General features: G+C 41.7%; 1 protein-coding gene across 1 annotated transcript in view; it reads right to left on the minus strand.

Moving 5' to 3' along the window:
• Nucleotides 1-22,881, minus strand: part of DCAF5 (DDB1 and CUL4 associated factor 5) — a 686,846-nt gene that overhangs the window by 549,895 nt on the left and 114,070 nt on the right. Inside the window, exon 3 of the mRNA XM_044073987.1 lies at nt 3,959-3,995. Within this exon, the coding sequence (XP_043929922.1) occupies nt 3,959-3,995 (37 nt within the window). The remainder of the gene's footprint in view (nt 1-3,958; nt 3,996-22,881) is intronic.

Genomic DNA, 22,881 nt, shown 5'->3' on the forward strand with positions numbered 1-22,881 from the left:
GTTTGAGTGACAAAGTCTCTCTATGAGACTTGCCATCAGAAGAATGAGAAGCAGAGTCCCTTTCTGTTTGATGGCTCACCCCTTATTAGTCATACTTTTGTATTTCCTCCGGTTTTACATCAATAACTATGATTCTCCAGAAAAAAATATTCTGAGTACAGCTGGATACCATAGGTTGGATCTCACACCTGTCTCTCAACATTCCCTGATTACTGGGATAAGCTGGCCATTCTTCTAACTTGTGTAGTTAATAATCATTTTCCACAAACACTTTATCTCCAATTTTTAATATTTTGCCCTTATGCCACAATTTTGTCAAGATCAACTCTTTCTGCTGGTATGATTTCACCTTTACTAATACAGGTCATGGCTACTTTCCCATGGCCAGGTATGGAACATACATACAATGTACCCTTTCAATTAACAAATCCTGCTGTGGAATACCAGTCCAGATATTTGTTCTTTCGTAAAATTAATATAGTGTTTCTTCCAGTTTTTCTGGTACAGCTGAAAATCTCAGGTTTTCTCTGTGTGCTCTACCCTCTAACTCTACCATTTTTTGAAACAGCTCTTCCTAAGCAGTCTCATATTCAGCAAGCATTTTCATCACTTCAACCTCTAATTTTTGTAGTTTTATCACAGTTCATTTGAATATTTGTTTAAAGCTTTTTCTGTTTTTCCTGCCTTTTGTTGTTTGTGTCAATATATTCCTTCAACATTCCATTTATTGTAATGTCTCATATTCAGCAAGCATTTTCTTCACTTCAACCTCTAATTTTTGTAGTTTTATCACAGTTCATTTGAATATTTGTTTAAAGCTTTTTCCGTTTTTCCTGCCTTTTGTTGTTTGTGTCAATATATTCCTTCAACATTCCATTTATTGTAATCAGCTCTGAGCACATTTGACTTATTTTTCCTCTAAATTAATGGAAGCTATGTCTGGTACCAAAAGCTGGGGCATAAACTGTTTTAGCTGTAGGAGATTCTCCCCAGTCAGTGTTTTCTCTTCCCCTTTTCAAGTTGGTTTTCATTCAAACTCTCCACGTTTCTTCTTTGTTGGCAGGCAGTGTACTTAGTAGCTAGTAACTGAATCTTACTAAAACAGTCAAAATTACTGGCCGTTTATCCATCAGTTTTTGTTTTCACACTGGAAGAGCTGAAATTAAGTTGTAGATCCATGTGCAGCCATCTTGAAAAACCATTAGTGTTACCCAGTCTTGTGATACATTACTGCAAAGTTACAAAATAAAAACACTTTGTGTTCCTTATGGTTCTCAACAGATCACTACATATATCCATTCAATTAAATCCACAAAATGTGTGTATTGTCAACAGCGCATTCACAAGTGAAGATTAAAAATGCACTTTAATGAGCAAAAAAGTCAGAAAAAAATTATATTTGATACACACACACACATCCAATAAGCATTTTCATCTCAATAGTTTGAAACTTCACTGTTTATTAGAACAATCACGTGACCACCTTCTGCAATCACATCGCTTCTCCCAGACACACCCTCCAGCATTTGGTGTTCCCAGGTGGCATTCCATCCAAGTACCAACCAATGCCAACCCTGCTTAGCTTCCAAAAAAAAAAAAAAACTCCATTTCACATAATGTGATATCTAATGTGAACATATTTTATTGTTGTTCTTTCGGCTTTTCCCAGTTAGGGGTTGCCACAGCGTAACTCTGGTCCGCTAATGATTGGCAGAAGATTTTTACGGTGCCGAGGTGCCAGCTCGACACCCAACCTTCAACGAAGGCACGCCCATTCTACGCATGTCTTTCGAACATATTTTGACACCTATAGTAAGGTCTTTCGGCTTTTCCCGGTTAGGGGTCACCACAGCAGAACCCGCTAATGATTGGCAGTAGATTTTTACATGCTGGCTTGCCAGGCCTAATGCACAACCTTCAACGAAGGAATGCCCATTCACGCATGTCACCACACAGAAGACGCTCTAACTGAGAATCGAACGGGCAACGTCTAACTGTGAGGCGACAACGCTACCTCAGCACCACCATATTTTGACACCTATAAAAAACATAAAACCCACACAAAAATATATAATTGAATTCATTTAAGATAAATAAATTCAAAAACTTAAATGCATATTGAAAAATTCCAACAATAATATAATATTAATAACAAACCACCAAACAATAATAAAGAGACCACAAAGTTCTTGAAAGGTAACATCCTGGAACTTCATCATGCATGCATGCTTACAGATAATAATCCTTTGCTTGGTCTTACAACTTACAATACTTATCAAACCAATACTTTATTCTGTTAAAACAATACCATATTTCTTTCAAATTGCAGAACAGCATTACCAGACATTCTTTTGTCTGCAAAAGCAGTACATAAGCCTCTGTCACTGATCATAACTTTGCTGCTGAACATCTTTTATGTAATCCACATAATTTTGGAGGTATGTTTTCAATAATGGATATTTCAGAAACCCTCATGAAGCAAGTGGTTTCCTCTCTGTCAAATATTTCAGAAAGCAAGGGGATTAATTAGCTCCCTGTTGTTTAGACCTCACTGATCATATGATTGTGTGTTGTGCTCTTTACTGAGCCACAACAGGCAATAAAAGGCAGTGTCTTTAGTTGGAACCAGATGGCCAAAAAAGCACTTACCAGTTGTTCTCAAGAGCCACCACTTATGTTTTATGTAAGAAATCAGCACCTTACAGCTTTAAGCAAAAGCACAAAATACAATTTATACTTTTTACACCAGGACTGCCAAAAACAATGACACAAAAAATTCAGTGGAATGTTTTCTTCAGACAGCAAAAAAAGAATTTAAGTGTACAGACTGCTGTCTTTCAGTATATCTGAACACCAGGAGGCATCTGGCTATTAAAAAATTCTGACCAAGGACATATTGACCTCCAGCAAACATCTCATGCATATAATGAATCACCCACAGCAATGATTCTTATGCTAGGCATATGCACGTGTCTCAGGTTGGCATTTTCTCACTGGACAATGGTACACTGCACTGCCACATAGTGCTGAAACAGTCTGAATTAATTCATCGCAATTTGCTGTTGTTTCTCAAAGTGCTTGCTAGTTAAGTCAACAGCATACACAAACAATTTAATCACAGCTATTAGGCTAATTTGTGCATCATGTTTCATAACGTGCCCAAGTACTTCAGATCAGGAGTTGGGCTAAATGGAAGTGCAAACATGGAGAAAAGATTGGGGGCATAGCCAGAATTGCTGGGGCAGTACACAACTTCAGAATATACACCAGCTGTAGAATGTAGCAACAACCCCCCCCCCCCACACACACACACACACACACACACACATTCAGGAACTGCATGTTCCCAGCTGGTATACATTTTCACTACTGCAAAAGACTGAAAAAATGACAGGCTTACTCCATAAAAAAAAAGTCTGCATATATTTTATATATGTATATATATATATATATATATATATATATATATATATATATATGTACACACACACACTATATATAATTTATGCATACACACATGTGAACCATGTATTAACAAAAAAACAAATACAGCAAACCTTGCATTCTGAAAGAATACTATTTAACAAAATACATAACCATAATGTATGGTAAATGCAATAGCTTTTGTTTTACCTTTAAATTCTTGGACACACTACTGCACAGCACAAATAATTTTTAAAGCATGCATGCCAGGCCATACACAAAATACTCTCAGCTACTTCAGTAAGGGAGATTTGTATAGTACAGTTACAAAGATCCCACATCACAAGCTGTTCTGATGTTCTAACAATCTATTTGTCTGTGGAAATTTCTATCATAGAATTGTAGACCAATGTGTAAGGCAAGGCTACATATAATTTGATATGCAAAGCAACATTTGGAATTCATCTTCATTTAGAAAAATGAAAACAGGATTGCACTGTGTCAAGAATGACAACATCATTGCCATTTCACCTACCTTTCAAGGTCATGAAGTATGACTTGCTCATCATTACCTGGAACAGAAAAAAAAATAGTCTCTTTTAGGATACAAGAATTTCCATAAATTGTAAAATATGTATTTGTATCCAGTAAAAAAAAGTCTTAACATGTGAGAAGGCAGCATAAAATGAGGTTATTCACATGTGCTGATAGTACAGCTCTGCTTGGGAAGAGAGAAGGTTTTTGGAAGCAAATTAAAACTTGTATTAAACTACATCCCATCTTATACAATATAGCATCTGTGCCAAGTTATAGCCTTCTGAAACAAGAATCCAACTAGCATCTGTTAACATAGCACTTGTCCAGCGCATTGAGCAAACTACAAACAAAAATAAAGGACCTTACAGGGTTTTCTATCCCCCTGTTGGAGATTGAAGCATTGCTGTAGAAGTTAAAAAGGCAGTCCTGCAATAAGTCATTATTCTTAGGTAACAGGGGGAGGCAAAGCAGCCAAGTCCAATTACAGTTGAATGAACAGTTACCTACACATGTTTACCTTGTGTACGTCAAATCATCAAACCCAGCTTCCTTACCAGACCTGCAGTACATCTCAGTACGTAGCCCTTCTTGGGTGTTAAATGCACAAACTCTGTGGCAAACGTTAAAATCATGCCACAATATGGAGCAGTAGACAATGCAGAAAGTATCCTGAATAACAGTTCTCTATCAGCTTCTCATAAGCATCTTACAAATGCCAAATATGAAAATAGGAGAATGAAAACACAACAACTTCTGCACTACGGTACACATTCCATGTTGCTGGAGATCCGGTTTTGAAGTTTTCCAAATTTACTTTCTGTGCTTGATGATAATCTGCACTGCATTTACATGATTTAAAGTCTAATCACTTTGAGAATCCATCCCAGTTACATACAATTTTCCCATGATTCATGTTGCCTTCACCGTATGTAAATACCTGCTGACTGGAATCTACCTTTATCTCCACTACAGAACTTTCAGATACAATACCAGCTGTTGCAGCCCTTTGTTCAACAGTGAAGAATGTTTACAGATATTAACATCTTTGCAACACAGGTTTCAAACTTCATTTAATCAAATGGGGAACAGTGTCTTTCAAAATGTATAAATAACATGCAAAATGTGAAACTGGCAAAAACTTTACTGCCCTGAAGTATGAAAAAAGCTTTACCTGAGAAGCTGACAAGCTTAAAATTCGCTGCTTTATAGTTTAACATTTAAGAGTGCATCACAATTTATATTCCTTAGATATACTGCCTTACGAGTTTTGTTTAACTATTAATGAATGCATGATAAAAATGTTGACAGTGGAGCATTAATCACTCATCACTATAACCAAATCGTCTAATACTAGAGATGAGACTCTCCATTCAAACAGTGTAGCTAAACCATGGAGCCACATCCCACTACCACTGAAATACATTCTGAATGCAAACTCATTTTAAATGCAACTAAAACTTAACCTATTAAACCAGGGGATCTGCTCTTCTACATCTCCAGGATAAATACCACTGCTGTCTTCAACTTGCCATATCGTCAAACCATTTCTTTTCATTCAGAATCCTATGCCCTACAAACATCACCAAGACCTAGATGGATTTACCAGCATCTCACAGCCATATACATTGTTTTTTTTGACACTGCTCACCCCCAACTCCATTCTTTTATAGTTGTATAAATGTGTCTGAACCTGCTTTACACTCCACCTCTTAAGCACAACATTAACATTTTCTGCCTATGTTCTTCCCTTATGTCTATTTCACTGAATTCATAAACACTCATTATACAACGACCCCCCATTAATATTCAAAAACGTGCACGTTGTAAATCGTAAATCGGACTTTTTCCATTACTATAACTCTTTTTTTACAGCAACGTAGAACGCAAGACCTCCGTTGCTTCACACTGTCTCGCTATGTTAAATGAGTTTAACATAGCGAGACAGTTTTAAAAAAAGAAATGGAGAATCTCCGTTGCTTTTTTTAAAGCTGTCTCGCTATGTTAAATGGGTTTAACATAGCGAGACAGTTTTAAAAAAGCAATGGAGATTCCGTTGCATTTTTAAAGCTGTCTCGCTATGTTAAACCCATTTAACATAGCGAAACAGTTTTTAAAAAGCAACGGAGATCTTGCTTTTGCCCACAGCTCTAATGTACTGCGTAGGCTTACGCATGCGCAGTACATCAGACCTGCCGCAGAATACCAGACAGCTGCGGAAGGGCAGCAAGGAGGCATTATACAATGCCATTATTTAAGAAAAGTAATTATTTTTTTTCTTAAATAATGTCATTGTATAACAGCAATAACCCACTTCTGGGTGTGGGTAATGCTGGATTTACCCATGGTTGGCTTTGGTTGGCCACTCGGGCTTCGCCCTCTTGACCAAACCACACCAACCGTGGGTAAATCCAGCATTACCCACAACCAGGCGTGGGTTATTGCTATATTAGTCATCTATAATCTGACAAACACACTAATACATCTCTTCAAATAGTCATTGTTCAATATTTTCTAATGCATAAGCATCTTACATATTATAATAGTTGCCTATACTTTTATATGCATGCGCAACTGTTAATGTATATTATTCAATGCCTTTTTTTTTTACATTACTGAATGCCTTTTAAAGATGTTTCCAATATGTTGCAGCTTTTCTACTAAGGCCTCCACTGAAAATGGGTTTTTGTCTAAACCCAGTAAACAAAAGTAAAATAAAAAATAAAAATTAAAATTAAAAATTATGAAATGAAGCAAAATGAGAGAGAGTTGCTGAAAAAGAGCTAAGCTCAACAAGATAAAATAATGTAGATAGGTAGAGTCAGTAATCCATTCCTGTTGATTTTCTCAACAGAGTTCTAAAATCCCTGCAGACAAGCAGGGAAGACAGCGGGCAGGGACCAAGATCCCCCTCTTCTTACACAGCAGCCCTCACAATCTCCAGGTTATAGTGGAGTACTCCTACAGGACCCCCCCAAGTCATCCTCCGGACTACCTCCCACATCACGATGACAAGGAAGAGAACATTTCTTGACTCCTAATGAAGGGAATCAGGGTCCTGTTAATAAGTCTCTAGGATAAGAAAAAATAAACACCGTCAATACTTCCTGCAAGCAGCTTTCAATGAAAGGGACACTACCACTCTTCTTCCATTACTGCTATGACACACAATAACAAGATTGGCAGCAAGGCCTGCATGTGATCTCAAAGATCACCTGCTATGACATCTGAAGCATTTACATGCATTATTCACCCTCTCCCATGTGGAATGCTTTAACCATTACTTCATTTGTCCACAGTCCTATGTACACTAAATAATTACACACAGTATTAAAGTGCTTGCTCTAAAGGTGCATGCACATCATTACACATGCTCATGCAACCACTGGTTCTTTGCTTCACCTTGGATAAAATTCACTGCAGAACAGTATTTATGGATATCTAGTATCTGGAACCATTCTGTCCTACAGTATCTTGTGAAGCTATAGCATAACTGACAGGACCTGCCCAATTTCAATTTTAACCAATGTAAGATCAATGCGAATGCTTAACAAACTAAGACTAGTGTAACCACAAAGAAAAAAACATGAACATCTTAAAACATAAGTTAATTTGTGCTTTAGAGCTGTATGAAACACAGCTTATGGTCTTCAGTTATTAACCATAACATGTGATGTATACATTCCTGCTCTCTTCACTACCCAACCTTTTTTTTTTTTTTTTTTTTTTTTTTTTTTTAAGACTTATCCTACACTGCTGGCTCAAATTGTGGTAATGTCAGTTTTTCTGGTACATAACCGAGGTCCCAAGCTTTTTCACTGCTGTTAAAAAGTGAAGTGGGACACTGCAGGGCAGGCAGGAAGAGACAGTAGATGCATTTTCAATGATGCATAAGACCAGCCTGATCTGTAGAGATCTGACAGGTACCCAAGGCCCCAGACACTCTTCTCTAGTTTGGGTCCATGACCTTTTTACAGCATCAAAAGGAAAACCTCTTCCTTTTTGCTAGATGTCATTACCTTCCGCTTGACTTCCTAGCCTCCCTCATAATTGCAAGCAACTTTTCAGTAAATATGTGCCAAGACTGCTAGGGGAATGGAATGCAAAACTGAAGGCACACTGGATAAAACTGATACATACAACACTACTTCATGTAAGCAAGCAGGGGAAATCAGTAGACGAACACGGAGATAAAAGGGGAGACAGTGCAACAGGTTAAACAGCTTCAAGTATCGGGGAGGTGTTGAGAAGGAAAACCTGAATGCGAACTGAGAGAAAGAAAGAAAGAATCAGAAGGGCTTCAGCCAACCGGTACAGTGTGTTAGAGGGTAGTGCGAGACAAATGAATACCAAAGAAGCTGTAATGCAAAGTGTACAAAACAGTGGTATATCTAATACTACTTTATGGCAAAGTAACCTGAAAACAGCGCAGCTGAAAAAGCCAGAGGTGATGAAAATAAAGTTCCTAACATGAGTGGTAAGGTGAATGATGTGGAAGAGACGAAAAAATAACGACATCAGAACAGAAGCCAAAGTAGCTCCAATTGCAAAGAAGGTCAAAGGCAACAGATTACAGTGGTTCAGGCACATGTGCAGAAAAGAAAGTACAGTTGCGTACACTTACCATAAATGTAGATGTTCGAGTATATTCACTGTTGCAGTGATTACATTTGGGTAATCTGCTGGCAGGTTACCCTCAGTCAGCCTGAATTCCAAAGTCTTGGGTCCTGCGTCGGTTGCTGTCTTCTCTTCCATGACGTCTGATCATCAGGGGTATAAAACATGCAGCCGACGCCATTTTCTTTAGTTTTTATTGCCCCCGATGTTAGGTGCCCCCAAAAAGGTTGCAATATTCTAAATATTTATAAATATGTATGTATATATATATATATATATATATATATATATATATATATATATATATACACATATACACAAACATAATATATATTTATATATATATATATATATATATATATATATATATATATATATACACACACACACACACACACACACACACATGCATCAATATAAACTTTACCTTCATCAAATACACCACATAAGTTGTAGAAGATAGAGAAGGAAAGATAAACTGCAGAATGACAGGGGGATGGTGGGAGGGTAACCTGGACTGCAACAGTGAATACACTCAAACATCTACATTTATGGTAAGTGTACACAAAGTACAGCTGTGTACACTTACCATAAATGTAGATGTTCGAGTGTCTTCACTGTTGCAGTCATGACTGTAGGGTTCTCCCCTGCCGGCAGGCAGTCCTCGGGCGGCCAGAATCCCAAAGTCTGTGTCCGGCGTCGGCTGTTCAGCCATGCTCCCTGACGTCAGAGCGCCAGGAGTACAAAGCTGACAGCCGACGCCATGTTCTCCAGTTTTTCTTGCCCCAGATGTCAGAAGTTCCAAAATGAGTAAGGTCCCATACCCTTTGCAAATACACCTCAGAAGAAGGGTGAAAAAAAGGAACCACACAAAAGAAAAAATATGAGGGGACAGGAGGGAGGGAAACCCAGACTGCAACAGTGAAGACACTCGAACATCTACATTTATGGTAAGTGTACACAACTGTACTATGTTCATCGTGTAGGGTAGAATCCCAAAGCAGAAAGAAAGGGAGGTGGTGATAAAGTAGAGGGGGCGGCTATAAGACCCTGCAAGACTGCAGAAGCAAAGCCTGCCCTAGACTTAGAGTAGAAAGGTAGACTGTAGTGCTTGGAAAAAGTATGCACTGAACTCCAAGTTGCAGCTTCCAAAATGTCTTTGGTAGGAACTCCCCTGAGGAAGGCAGCTGAAGTGGCAGCAGCTCTGGTAGAGTGAGTCCTTATACTCCCTGGGATCTGCTTTCTATGGTGTGAATAGCAAAATCTGATTCCATGAGCAATCCATTTAGAAATGGTCTGTTTTCAAAATGGCTTTACCTTGGGAACTTGAAGCATAAGAAACAAACAATTGCTCTGATTTCCTGATGTCCTTGGTTCTGTCCAGGTAAAAATGTAGTTGTCTGTGTACATCCAAGGAATGTAAGATCCTGTCCCCTTTATTTTGAGGAGTGGGGAAAAAAGTTGGCAAGTGGATAGTTTGATTTAAAGCCACTTTGGAAACCACCTTAGGCATGAAAGTAGGATTAGTCCTTAAAGACACCCTGTCTTGATGAAAAATAAGGTTCCACAGCCATAAGAGCTTGCAACTCTGAAACCCACCTGGCAGAGGTCAGAGCTAACAGGATGGCTGTCTTCCAAGATAAAAACTTGATGTCAGATGAGGCAGCAGGCTCAAAAGGAGGTAAGGTGAGCTTTTCCAAAACATAGTTGAGATCCCAAGCAGGAATGGGAGGAGATCTAGGGGGCCTTAAGTTCTTAGCTCCTCTGAGAAATTGTCTCATGAGCTGGTGGGAAAAGATAGGAGGGTCTGTATTATAATGAGCAGAAATAGCAGAGGCATGTATCTTTATGGAAGAGAAAGAGAGACCCTTATGTAAGAGGTCTGACAGGTAAAGTAAAATCTGAGGAATGTTAGGAGAAAAGGATCAGAATCCTGGGCCTGCATCCAGGAACAAAATCTTTTCCATTTTCCAGCATAAGATTTTCTAGTGCTAGGACATCTGACTTCTAAAATGACATCCATAACCTGCTTGGGTAGGAGAGAATGAATCAAAGATCCTGGATTAACCAGGCGCCAGGCTGAGAGTTTTGACATGGGAGTGTAGAATCTGACCCTGGTGTTGGGACACAAGGTTCGGAATCTGTGGTAAAACCCAAAGGGGCTCTAGACAAAGGTTTTTCAGTGTTGGGTACCAAAACTGTCGAGGCCAATTTGGGGCCAGCAAGATTATCATCTTGGGCTTGTCCTGCTTGATCTTTAGTAATACCCGTGGAAGAAGAGGAAGACGCGGAAAGGCATATCCCGAGAGGTTTCTCCAACTGAATGATAGAGCATCCGCCTTCCAAGCTTGATCGTGGAAAGTCCTGGTGCAAAATATTTGTAGTTGATAATTGAGGTGGGATGCAAAGAGGTCTATGTGAGGACATCCCCAGACTACTGTAATCATCCTGAATATTTTGGTGTCCAACATCCATTCGTGTGGATCCGAAAGGTTTCTGCTCAGACTGTCTGCCAGGAAGTTTTGCTTCCCTGGTAGAAACTGTGCTTGGAGGTCCAGATTGCAAGCTAGAGCTGTGTTCCAAAGATCCACGGCTAGTCTGCAAAGGGGATAGGAATGAGATCCCCCTTGCTTGTTTATGTACCACATAACTGTGGTGTTGTCTGTCCGTATCAGTAGTTGTCCTGGTTGTAGAAGATTCCTGAAGGCCAATAGTGCTTTCTGAACGGCTAACATTTCCTTTAAATTGATATGCAGGTGCTTCTGATCCTTTGTCCAAAGGCCCTGCAGACAGTTGCCCCGAAAATGGGCTCCCCATGCATAATCTGAGGCGTCCGTGGTTAGAATCTGAGTGGCAGGAGGCAGACAGAAGGGTTTTCCTTTGTTTAGAGTACATGCCTTGGACCACCAAAGGAATTCCTTTTGAAGACAAGGCAGGACGGAGATCAGTATGTCTAGCCTGTGGCAATGCTGAGACCATACACTTTTTAGGTACCACTGTATTTTCCTCATATGTAGTCTTGCATATGGTACGAGAAGGATGCAGGAGGCCATGTAACCCAGAGCCTGCAGGAATCTCCTTGCAGATAGCTGAGTTGAAGTTGCCAAGGTTTTGAAAGTTGAAGCCAGCTGTAATTGTTTTTCGTATGTCAGGAATGCCATCTGGGTTGTTGTGTTTAGAGAAACGCCCAGAAAAATTATCTGTTGTGAGGGTGTCAAATTTGACTTTTTTATGTTTACAGTGAATCCCAGGAACTTGAGAAGATTCTGAACAAACTGTAGATGCTGGAGTAAGACATCCTTGCTGTCTGCCTGAATAAGACAGTCGTCCAGATAAGGGTAAATTTGAATTCCCTTGAGGCTGCAATAACTACTGGAGCCAGGCACTTGGTGAAGACCCTGGGCGCAGTAGACAATCCAAAGGGCAGCGCAGAGAATTGGTAGTGCCTCAATCCTGCCTTGAACCTGAGGTATTTTCTGCGTTCCTGTCTGATGGGAATGTGTAAATATGCTTCTTTTAAATCCAAAGTTACCATCCAGGCATTTTTGGTCAGCATTGGAAGTAGCTGCTGTAGAGTAAGCATCTTGAATTTTGGTATCTCTAGAAAAGTGCTCAAGACTGACAGATCCAGAATGGGTCTCCATGAATTTTGCTTCCTGGGGACTAGAAAGAGCCTTGAGTAAAAACCTTGTCCCATCTCTGAAAGTGGAACTAGTTCTATGGCTTTCATAGCCAAGAGAGCTTCCACCTGGTTTAATGCCTCTGACCACTGATGTTTTGGAAGATCTGGCCATCTGCTTGGCCTTGGTGGTGTATGAAAATGGAATTTGTAACCTCTTGAAACCACATCCAGAACCCACTTGTCTTGGGTTATACGAGTCCAATTTGGGTGAAAAAGAGAAAGTTTTCCTCCGAGAGGGGCTTCCAGGCAAGAAGTTCCTGCAGCCCAACAGAGGGAGTCATTGAGTCTGTTTTCTATGAGCTTGCGACCTGTCTTCTCCTCCCCTAGGGGTGGAAGCAGTCCACTGTCTTGGTCTATAAGAGGCTTGCGTTTGAGGCCTACCTCGGGGGCGTCTATATCTACCCCTCTGAGGCCTGTCTGAATTGGGAAAGGACCAATTTTTTGTAGGCCAATTCCTGCTAAATCTGGGTGGCTGTACTTGTAAGAAATCTTTAACTGTTTGCATGGACTTAGCCTTGTCCTCCATCTTTTTAATCACCTCTTCAGCTTTAGATCCAAATAAAACATTATGCTGAACAGGGGCATCCAATAATTTAGCCTTTACCTGATCTGGCAAATTTTGTTCCTTTAACCATGCATTCCTTCTAATTACTGTGCCAGAGGCAGCAGCCCTACAAGAAGCCTCCAAGGCATCAAATCCACAGTGTAAACCATGTTTCCCAACTTGTTCAGTGGCATGCAATAAGTCATGTAGTTCATAGGTTCATAGGTTTATACTAGGCTATCTGCCCTAAGGCATTTATAAGCCTAGCCCAAATTATTGTGGCTTACGCCACCCCTTATATGAAAAAATACTGTGCCCATTAGTTTGTTGTGCCTCTGTCCAGCAGTGACCCAGAGATGATTCCCGGGGTAAACCTACGATCTCCCATCCACAGGTCTAGATTTCTCTTGAACAGAGTCAGCGAGGTGCTCTGCCTCACATGGACCGGGATTTTATTCCACAGCATAGGGAGTCTCTGGGTGATAAATCTATCCCTCCAGCACGTCCTATTTATATCCGTGCTAAGGTTTAAGTCGCTTGCTCTAGTGGTTTTGGTGGATTTGGATTTTTTGAGGTGGAGCATGTCCATTATATAGTTCCTTATCATCTGCACAGGCAGAAATGGAAGTTAGCTTTTGCTTTAAAACAGACAGGAGAAATTGCTGGTATTTCAGCATATGAAACTGACAGTTTAAAGCCCTAATAGATAAAGTAGCAGAAGTGTACACTTCTTTGCCCCATCTTTCTAAAGATCTGGAATCCTTCTCAGTGGGAATGGGGTTTTTAGCAGAAGCGGCCTATGCCTTAGGACCCTGAGAAATGGTTTCAGGGTCAGCAGTAGGGTTCTTGAATAAAAATTGGTGGGAATCAGGAACCCTATAGTATCTGTCTGGCTTAACAGGAGCTGGAGGAAAAGAGTCAGGAGTTAAGTTAGCGTCCGAAAAAGCATCATCCACAATATCCAAAATAGGAGGAATAGCCAGGGGCCTATGTTGGGGAAGAAGAAGAAAATCCCTTAGTCTTTTCTTAGATTCCGAGTACTCCTGTCCTTCCCAGTGGAAATGTTCCCTCATTTCATGCAAAGTTTCTCCAAAAGAGAAATCCTCAGGGGGAGAAGCTGAAGGAATGGATTCCTCAGCATCAGAATCCTCATAAGGAGGGAAAGAATATTCCTGGTCAGAAGAAGAAACAGAAGCCTGATCAGAGGAGTCATAATAAACTTCCTGCCTTGGCCTTTTATCTGGAGGGGGATGTGAACCTCTAATCATAGTAAGTAAGTCCTCCGCCATTTTAAGTAACTGTTTCTGAGACTTGGGAGCCGGATCAGAAGAGGCCTGGGTTGCAGTCTTTGATTTGGAAGGAGTCTTTGCCTTTGTCTTTGGCTTTGCATAAACTGAGTAGGCCTGAAAACCCCTTCGGAAGCCGGTACCTGCACAGCGGCTCTGGACCCATCCGAAGGAGCATTGTCCGAAGGTCCACCTGAAATATTCAAAGGCCTAGTTGGCTCCTAGTGGGAGTCCGTTTCGGCTATCGGTTCCGAAATGGCCGACGACAGGGGCTGCAAAAGCACCTCACTGACGACGGCCGAACCTGAAGCTGGCTCTGCTTGTGCGAAATAGTCTGATTTGGACCTCGGAGGCCTGTCTTTGTCCTTGCGTCATTTGTGAACTCCGGTAGCCGGAACCATATCAGACGACATTTTGTAATTAAAACGCCTACCGAAGTAATGAAAAGCAAAATCGTACCTTCGTTTAATAGTACGTTGATTGAATCTAGCACAAAACCGACAACTAGCAACGTCGTGGTCAGGGCCTAAGCAAGGAATACAGTAAGAATGAAAATCCTTATGAGGTATTTGCTTCCCACATGAAATACAATTATTAACTTTTTCTGACATCGGACTGGAGCAAGAAAAAAGTTTCCCCAACGGGGTACTTAGCTTTGAGTAGGAGAAGAAAGTCTTCGGACTGAAGTTTGATTAGAAAAAATTGTCAGGAGTCAGCCGACCGGCACTTGCAAACTGCTATCACCGCACGGCAAGAAAAACTGGAGAACATGGCGTCGGCTGTCAGCTTTGTACTCCTGGCACTCTGACGTCAGGGAGCATGGCTGAACAGCCGACGCCGGACCCAGACTTGCTCAGTTTTTCTTAGAGCTTTAGTCCTGCTCAAGTAGAATCTTAGCTGTCTGTGCACGTCCAAGGAATGCAGAATTCTCTCCCCTTTGTTCTGCGGATTTGGATAAAAAGTTGGCAGATGAATTGTTTGGTTAAGAGCCACACTGGAAACAACCTTAGGCATAAAAGTAGGATTTGTCCTCAGAGGCACCCTGTCTGGGTAAAATATGATAAAAGGCTCTACAGCCATGAGAGCCTGTAGCTCTGAAACTCTTCTTGCTGAAGTAATTGCTAGTAGCAGAGCTGTCTTCCATGACAGGAACTTTGCATCAGCGGTAGCAGCTGGTTCAAATGGAGGCAGGGTGAGCTTTTCCAACACATAATTGAGGTCCCATGCAGGTAATGGTGATCTTCTAGGAGGCCTTAAATTTTTGGCTCCTCTAAGATACTGCTTTAGTAAAGGATGAGAAAAGATTGGTGGCTCTGTATTGTAATGAGCCAAAATGGCAGAAGCATCTCAGTTAAGTATTGTAATATCTGAGGAATATGCGGTTCTGCTGTATCAGTTCCTTGTGCTTGATTCCAAGCACAGAATCTCTTCCATTTGTCAGCATAAGATTTTCTAGTACTAGGCCTTCTGGCTTCCAAAATTACATCCATCACAGCTTTACTGAGAAGTGTCATCTGTATGACTACAGGATTAGCCATGCTGCCAGGTTCAGAGCCTGTAGTTGATTGTGCAGGATCTGATTGTTTTGCTGGTTGAGTAGTTGTAGTTTTTGAGGCAAAGTCCAAGCTGGATATTGAGACAAGTTCCTTAGGATTGGGTACCAGTATTAGCGGGGCCAGTCCGCGGCAATTAATATCATCTTTGGCTTCTCGTCTGACTTTTAGGAGGACCTTGGGTAGAAGAGGCAGAGGAGGAAAGGCGTAAACTGATAGGTTTTTCCAACTGAAGGATAGGGTGTCCACTTTCCATGCTTGTCTGTGATAAGTCCTTGTGCAGAATCTTTTCAGTTGATAATTTTGAGGAGAGGCAAATAGGTCTATGTCTGGGCTCCCTCATTTCTCTGCTATCATGCTGAAGACTTGTGGATTTAGTTTCCACTCATGAGGATCCATAAGGTTTCTGCTTAAATCGTCTGCCAGAGTGTTTTGTTTTCCTGGCAGGAATTGAGCTTGAAGATCTATTTGGTAGGTCAGAGCTGTGTCCCACAGTGCCATGGCTAATCTGCAAAGGGGGTATGAGTGTGTGCCCCCTTGCTTCTTTATATACCACATGACTGTGGTGTTGTCCGTCTTTATTAGTAGTTGTCCTGGATGAAGTAAGTCCTTGAAGGCTGTTAGGGCATTTTGAACAGCTAGCATCTCTTTCTGGTTGATGTGTAGATACATTTGATTTGGTGCCCATATGCCCAGAATGCATCTTCCTGCCATGTGGGCCTCCCCAGGCATAATCAGATGCATCTGTTGTTAAGATTTGGCTGGCAGGGGGTAGAGTGAAGGGCCGTCCCATGTTTTGGTGACATGCCTTTGCCCACCATAGAAACTCCTGCTGCAGGCAGGGGATGAGAGGAATCATTGTTTCTAGACTGTGTGAATGTTGACTCCATAAACTTTTTAGGTACCATTGAAGTTTTCTCATATGCAGTTTTGCATATGGAATTAGTAGGATGCATGATGCCATGAAGCCCAGAGCCTGTAGAATTTGTCTTGCAGAAGACTGGGTTTTTGTTGCCATCAGTTTGAAGTAAGTAGTCAGTTGCCTTTGTTTGTCTGGCGTGAGGTAAGCCATCTGGGCAGTTGTATTCAAACTAGCACCCGGGAATGTTACCTTTTGAGAGGGTACCAGTTGAGATTTTTTTTCGTTTATTGTGTACCCTAGGCATGGTAGAAGCCTTTTCACAAACACCAGGTGTTGTAGAAGTGTGTCCTTGTTCTCTGCTTGAAAGACAGTCATCCAAGTAAGGATATATTTGAATACTTCTTTGTCTGCAAAATCCAATTACTGGTGCCAGGCACTTTGTAAAGACCCTGGGCGCAGTAGATAAGCCAAAAGGCAGTGCAGAGAATTGGTAATGCATTAAGCCAGCCTTGAATCTGAGGTATCTTCTGCATGACTGTCTTATTGGAACATGCAGGTATGCCTCTTTTAGGTCTAAAGTCACCAGCCAAGCATTATTGCCCAGCATGGGCAGAAGTTGTTGCAGAGTGAGCATTTTGAATTTTGGAATGTCCACGTATGTGTTCAAAATCGATAAATCCAGTATTGGTCGCCAGGCCTTGTCCTTTCTGGGTACCAAGAACAGTCTTGAGTAAAAACCTTGTCCTTTTTCCTGTTCTGGTACTGTCTGAATGGCCCCCATATCCATGAGGGACGTAACCTGTTTCTGTGCCTCTGCCCATTGTTTTTTTGGCAGATCTGGCCAACCATTTGTCATTGGCAGAGTGTGGAAATGGAATCTGTATCCCTGTGATACGATATTTAGTACCCACTTGTCCTGGGTTATTAACTGCCAATTTTGAGCAAAAAGTGCTAATTCTCCCCCTATGGGTGCTGCCAAAAGATAAGTGCTTGGTGTAAGCAAAGGGAAGTCATTGGGATTGCTTTCTGTAGGTTTGCGCTTTATCTCCTCCAGATTTGGAGGTGGATGCGTCCCATTGCTTTGACCTGTATGAGTCTTGAGCCTGGTAGCTGGAACCCTTAGGGCGTTTGGATTTGCCCCTTTGAGCTCTGTCTGACACAGGAAAGGACCATTTTTTTGTAGGCCAGTGCCTACTGAATCAAGGTGGCTGCACTTGTAAGAAATCTTTAACAGTTTGCATAGACTTAGCTTTGTCTTCCATTTTCTTTAAAACCTCTTCTGCCTTAATACCAAACAGAGAATCATGCTGTAAAGGTGCATCTAGCAATTTAGCTTTAACATGATCAGGCAAATTTTGTTCCTTTATCCAGGCATGCCTCCTAATCACAGATCCAGCAACTGCGGCCCTGCAGGAGGCCTCTAAAGAATCAAAACCGCATTGCAAAGTATGCTTTTCAACTTGTTCAGCTGCATACAATAATTCCTGCAATTCCTTATTTTCTGCACATTCTGAAATCAACATCATTTTCTGTTTCAGCAATCCCATAACATGTTGTTGGTACTTAAGCATATGAAATTGACAGTTTAAGGCCCTGATTGCCAAGGTTGCAGATGTATAAACCTTTTTTCCCCATCTGTCCAGTGCCCTTGAATCTCTGTCGGAGGGGGCAGGGTTTTTTGCTGTTGAGGCCTTAACTCACTTTGGACCCTGTGAAATAGTTTTAGGATCAGCAGCAGAGTTTCTAAATAAAAATTTATGAGAGTCAGGGACCCTGTAATATTTGTAAGGCTACTGGGAGCCAGAGGTAAGGAGTCAGGGGTCAGGCTTGACTCCGAAAACACATCATCCACAATGTGCTGAGGGTGAAGAAGGAAATCCCTGAGCCTCTTTTTTTGATTCTGAGAAGTCTTGACTCTCCCAGTGAAAATGCATGCAAGGTTTCTCGAAATGAATAATCCTCAGGAGGAGATGCAGATGGAATAGACTCCTCAGCATCAGAATCCTCATATGGAGGTAAAGATAATTCCTGATCAGAAGAGGAATCATAAGAAATAGAAACCCGATCTGAAGATTCATAGTCAGTGTCTTGCCTAGGCCTCTTATCTGGGGGGGATGGGTACTCCTGATCAAGGTAATAAGGTCTTCAGCCATTTTGATCATCTGTTTTTTAGGCATAGAGGCCTGTGCACGTGGCTCAGGCGTCATTTTTTAGTTTTAGAAGGTGTCTTTGCCTTTGGTTTTGCAGCTTTCATCGGTTTGATATAAAAATGTTGAGGTCTGAATACACCGTCAGAAGCCGGTGCCTGCTCAGCGGCTCCGGACCCATCCGAGGGAGATATATCTGTCGGTCCAATACCTTGCGTCTCTTGTGGCATGCTGGACTGCACATGGGTGTCGGTAGAGGCCTGCGACCCAAAGGTAGCAGGTATCAGGGACTGTGAAAGTGCCTCACTGAGTACCGGCAACTGGCTTAGGAGAAGCTTCGTCGTCGGTTTTGGATCTCGACTGCCTTTTTCTGTCCTTTTCTTTGCATTTTTTATGTACTCCGGTAGTCGGATTGCTATCCGACGACATTTCTGGGTAGTTAAATCTGTTTCCAAAATACTTAGATGCAAAAATATACAGACGCTTAATAGTGCGTTGGTTAAATCTAGCACAAAACTGACAGCCAGGCACGTTGTGATCAGGGCCTAGGCAAGGAATACAGTATAAATGGAAATCCTTATGAGGTATTTGCTTCCCACAAGTAATACAATTATTAACTTTTTCTGACATTGGTAAAGTACTTAGCTTTAGTGAAGACTTCGGTTCTGAAACTCAAACTGGAATATTTCAGTAGTCAGCCGACCGGCACTTGTGAAATGCTTGCTTCGGGCACCGCGCGGCAAGAAAGACTAAAGAAAATGGCGTCGGCTGCATGTTTTATACCCCTGACAACCTGACGTCATGGAAGAGAAGACAGCAACCGACGCAGTATCCAAGACTATGGAATTCAGGCCGACTGAGGGCAACCTGCCAGCAGATTAACCAAATGTAATGACTGCAACAGTGAAACACGAAGAGCATCATGACAATTTGGTAAAGATGATTTGGGAGAGAAAAAAAAGAAGGCAAGAGGTAACAAGGCATCAGCAAAGAGATGTACAGATTACAAGAGAGACTTGCAGCAGTCAGGACGTGACTGTTGAAGTAGAAGAGTGGCACTGAATCCAGATAGAGGAGGACAGTTGACATGGCACCACGTCCCCATGTAGAAAATGGGAAAAAGAGGGTTGATGGTGACAAAGACAAAAGGGAAAACTGCTAAAATCATCCACGTTGTAGCATTAAGGTCTTTAGGCTGAAGTGCATAAAAGAACCCTTGCTCTGGCATAAGTTGCCTATGCAGTTCCTTTTTGGACCGATACAAAACATACAGGTTCAGTAAACAATATCAAGTACACTCCGGGTAGTATGTCCATAAGCATTAAAGTACTCCAGTTCCTTTTTGGATGGATACAAAAAAATACAAATTCAGTGGTACAAGTTCCATCCTTTTCATGCTCTGGCAGATACAAAACCAATGCTGCCACAGCCAAAAAGGTGCTTCCTGTACTTTCTGAATTACTGTCAAAAGAAGCAAGAGGAGAAGAAAAGCATAAAGAAAAAACCTGCCAAACTGATTGAGAAACCATCCCAAGTTCTCTAGGATAGGTGCCCTCTTGTAGTATTTTCTTAATTGTTTGTTTTCTGGCGAAACAAAAAGGCCTATTTGTGGCGCACACCCATCTGCGGATGCAGTCCAGAAATATGTCCCACCTCAGCATCCATTGTAAGGGTTTGCTTCAGTTATGCTTAGCTCCTGGGAGTAGAATATGTCCTGAGCTCCAAACATTATTCCTGAGCCAGAAACCTTTTATGCAGGCTTTCCATGGAAACTTGGTAAAAGTGAATCCCGCTCGGCTTGCTAATGTCCAACATGGCTACTGTAATTTCTGTGCATACTGATCAAGTCTAAATATCTAAATGTATCTGTAATCATTTTTCTGTGTGGAGCTTTTCTCCCCGGGCCTCTGCTGAAAAAGGGCCTTTTCGGCTGAGTCAAACACCAGTGTTAACAAATGTAAAATAAAATAAATAATGTATCACATGACTGTTGAATGGATAGTGAAGATATGGAGGACTCCTAGGTGTCACATCTGTTTGAATGCTTTCATAGATAAGAAACAGCCATTATCTCCTTGATGCAGACAAGCTTCTTCTCCTGAGACTTGGTCCAAATTCCCTGAATAGGGTAGCCCCTTGTTAAATCCAAAGGATCTGTAGTCAATGCCTGGGTGTCCATGCCTGGTTTGAAAGGGACCCACTGGGGTTTACCTGTTGAGGCCACCATAAGAGATGCTTCTTGATACAATGGAATACATGGACTGGAAAGTTAAGGAAGCAGAAGTGCCGTCACCATCTGTTCCACAGATACCAATGCAGCTTCCCCAATGTAAAACGTTGCTATGATGACCATCAGGATTGAGGATGCAGCGTAAAGTACAGTTGTGTACCTACCATAAATGTAGATGTTCGAGTGTATTCACTGTTGCAGTCATTACAATTGGGTTATCCTGCTGGCAGGCTACCCGCAGTCGGCCTGAGTTCCAAAGTCTAGGTCTGGCGTCGGTTGCTGTCGTCTCCTCCCCGACGTCAATGCGCCAGGGGTATAAAAGATGCAGCCGACACCATTTTCTTCAGTTTTTCTTGCCCCAGATGTCAGGTGCCCCTAAAATGGTAGGCTAAATTATGCCAATAAACATGCATACACAAAAAATAACTTTTCCTTCATCTACAAGCAAATACACCCCATAAGTAGTATAGAATAGAGAAGTACAGATAAGTCCCAGCAAAGGAAAAGGGGGATGGTGGGAGGGTAACCTGGACTGCAACAGTGAATACACTCTAGCATCTACATTTATGGTAGGTACACTACTGTACTATGTTCATCGTGTTTCACTGTTGCAGTCATTACAATTGGGATGAATCCCAAAGCTAAGGTTGGAAGGCTGGTGCTAAATAGGATTAGGAGAGGCTATGAGGCCCTGCAGAACTGCAGTGGCAAAGCCTGCCCTGGATTTAGAGTAGAGAGGCAAGTGATAGTGCTTTGTAAAAGTGTGCACTGAACTCCAAGTTGCAGCCTCTAAGATGTCTTTGGTTGGTACTCCTCTGAGGAAGGCTGCTGAAGTGGCTGCTGCTCTGGTTGAATGTGGCCTAATGCCCTTAGGCACTGTTTTGCCATGCTGTGAGTAGCAGAAACGAATGCAGTGGCCTATCCACTTTGAAGTAGTCTGCTTTGAGATGGGCTTTCCTTGTGATCCTGCAGCATATATGCCACTAGAAGTTGTTCAGACCATCTGAAAGCTTTGGTTCTGTCCAAGTAGAAGCATAGCTGCCTGTGAATGTCCGAAGAATGCAGAAGTCTCTCACCCTTATTCTGTGGGTTTGGATAAAAGGTAGGCAAATGAAATGTTTGGTTAAGGGCCACACTGGACACTACCTTAGGCATAAATGTAGGGTTTGTTCTCAGAGAAACCCTGTCAGGATGGAAAATGATAAAAGGCTTCACAGCCATGAGTGCCTGTAACTCTGAGACTCGTCTAGCGGAGGTTATTGCTAGGAGCAGAGCTGTTTTCCAGGATAAGAATTTTATATCAGCTGCAGAGGCTGGCTCAAACGGAGGCAGTGTGAGTTTTTATTCCAAGACATAGTTGAGGTCCCATGCAGGTATTGGTGCTCTTCTTGGAGGTCTTAAATTTTTGGCCCCTCTGAGGTACTGCCTTAGTAATGGATGAGAAAAAATAGGTGGTTCTGTATTGTAATGAGCTGAAATGGCAGAGGCATGAATTTTAACTGATGGAAAGGAAAGGCCTTTATCCAGCATCTCAGTTAAGTATTGCAAAATCTGAGGAATATTTGGAACAATCGTGTCAATACCTTGTGCCTGGTTCCAAGCACAAAATCTCTTCCATTTTTCTGCATAAGATTTTCTGGTGCTAGGCCTCCTGGCCTCCAAAATAACATCCATCGCTGCTTTAGAGAGAGGTGTGTCTTGAATGGCTACATTAACCGCCATGCTGCCAGATTTAAGGTCCTGAGTTGGCTGTGCAGTATCTGACTGTCCTGTTGGGTCAATAAGTGAGGAATTTGAGGTAATTTCCAAGCTGGGCATTGAGACAAGCTCTTTAGGATTGGGTACCAGTGCTGGCGGGGCCAGTCTGGGGCAATCAGTATCATTTTTGGCTTCTCTTGCCTGACCTTGAGGAGTACCTTGGGGAGGAGAGGCAGAGGAGGAAAGGCATATACTGTTAGGTTTTTCCAGCTGAAAGACAGAGCATCCACTTTCCACCAAATTTT

The sequence above is a fragment of the Protopterus annectens genome, chromosome 6.part0, assembly GCF_019279795.1.
Source record: "Protopterus annectens isolate FY-2018-M chromosome 6.part0, PAN1.0, whole genome shotgun sequence".
NCBI classification, from domain to species: domain Eukaryota; kingdom Metazoa; phylum Chordata; order Ceratodontiformes; family Protopteridae; genus Protopterus; species Protopterus annectens.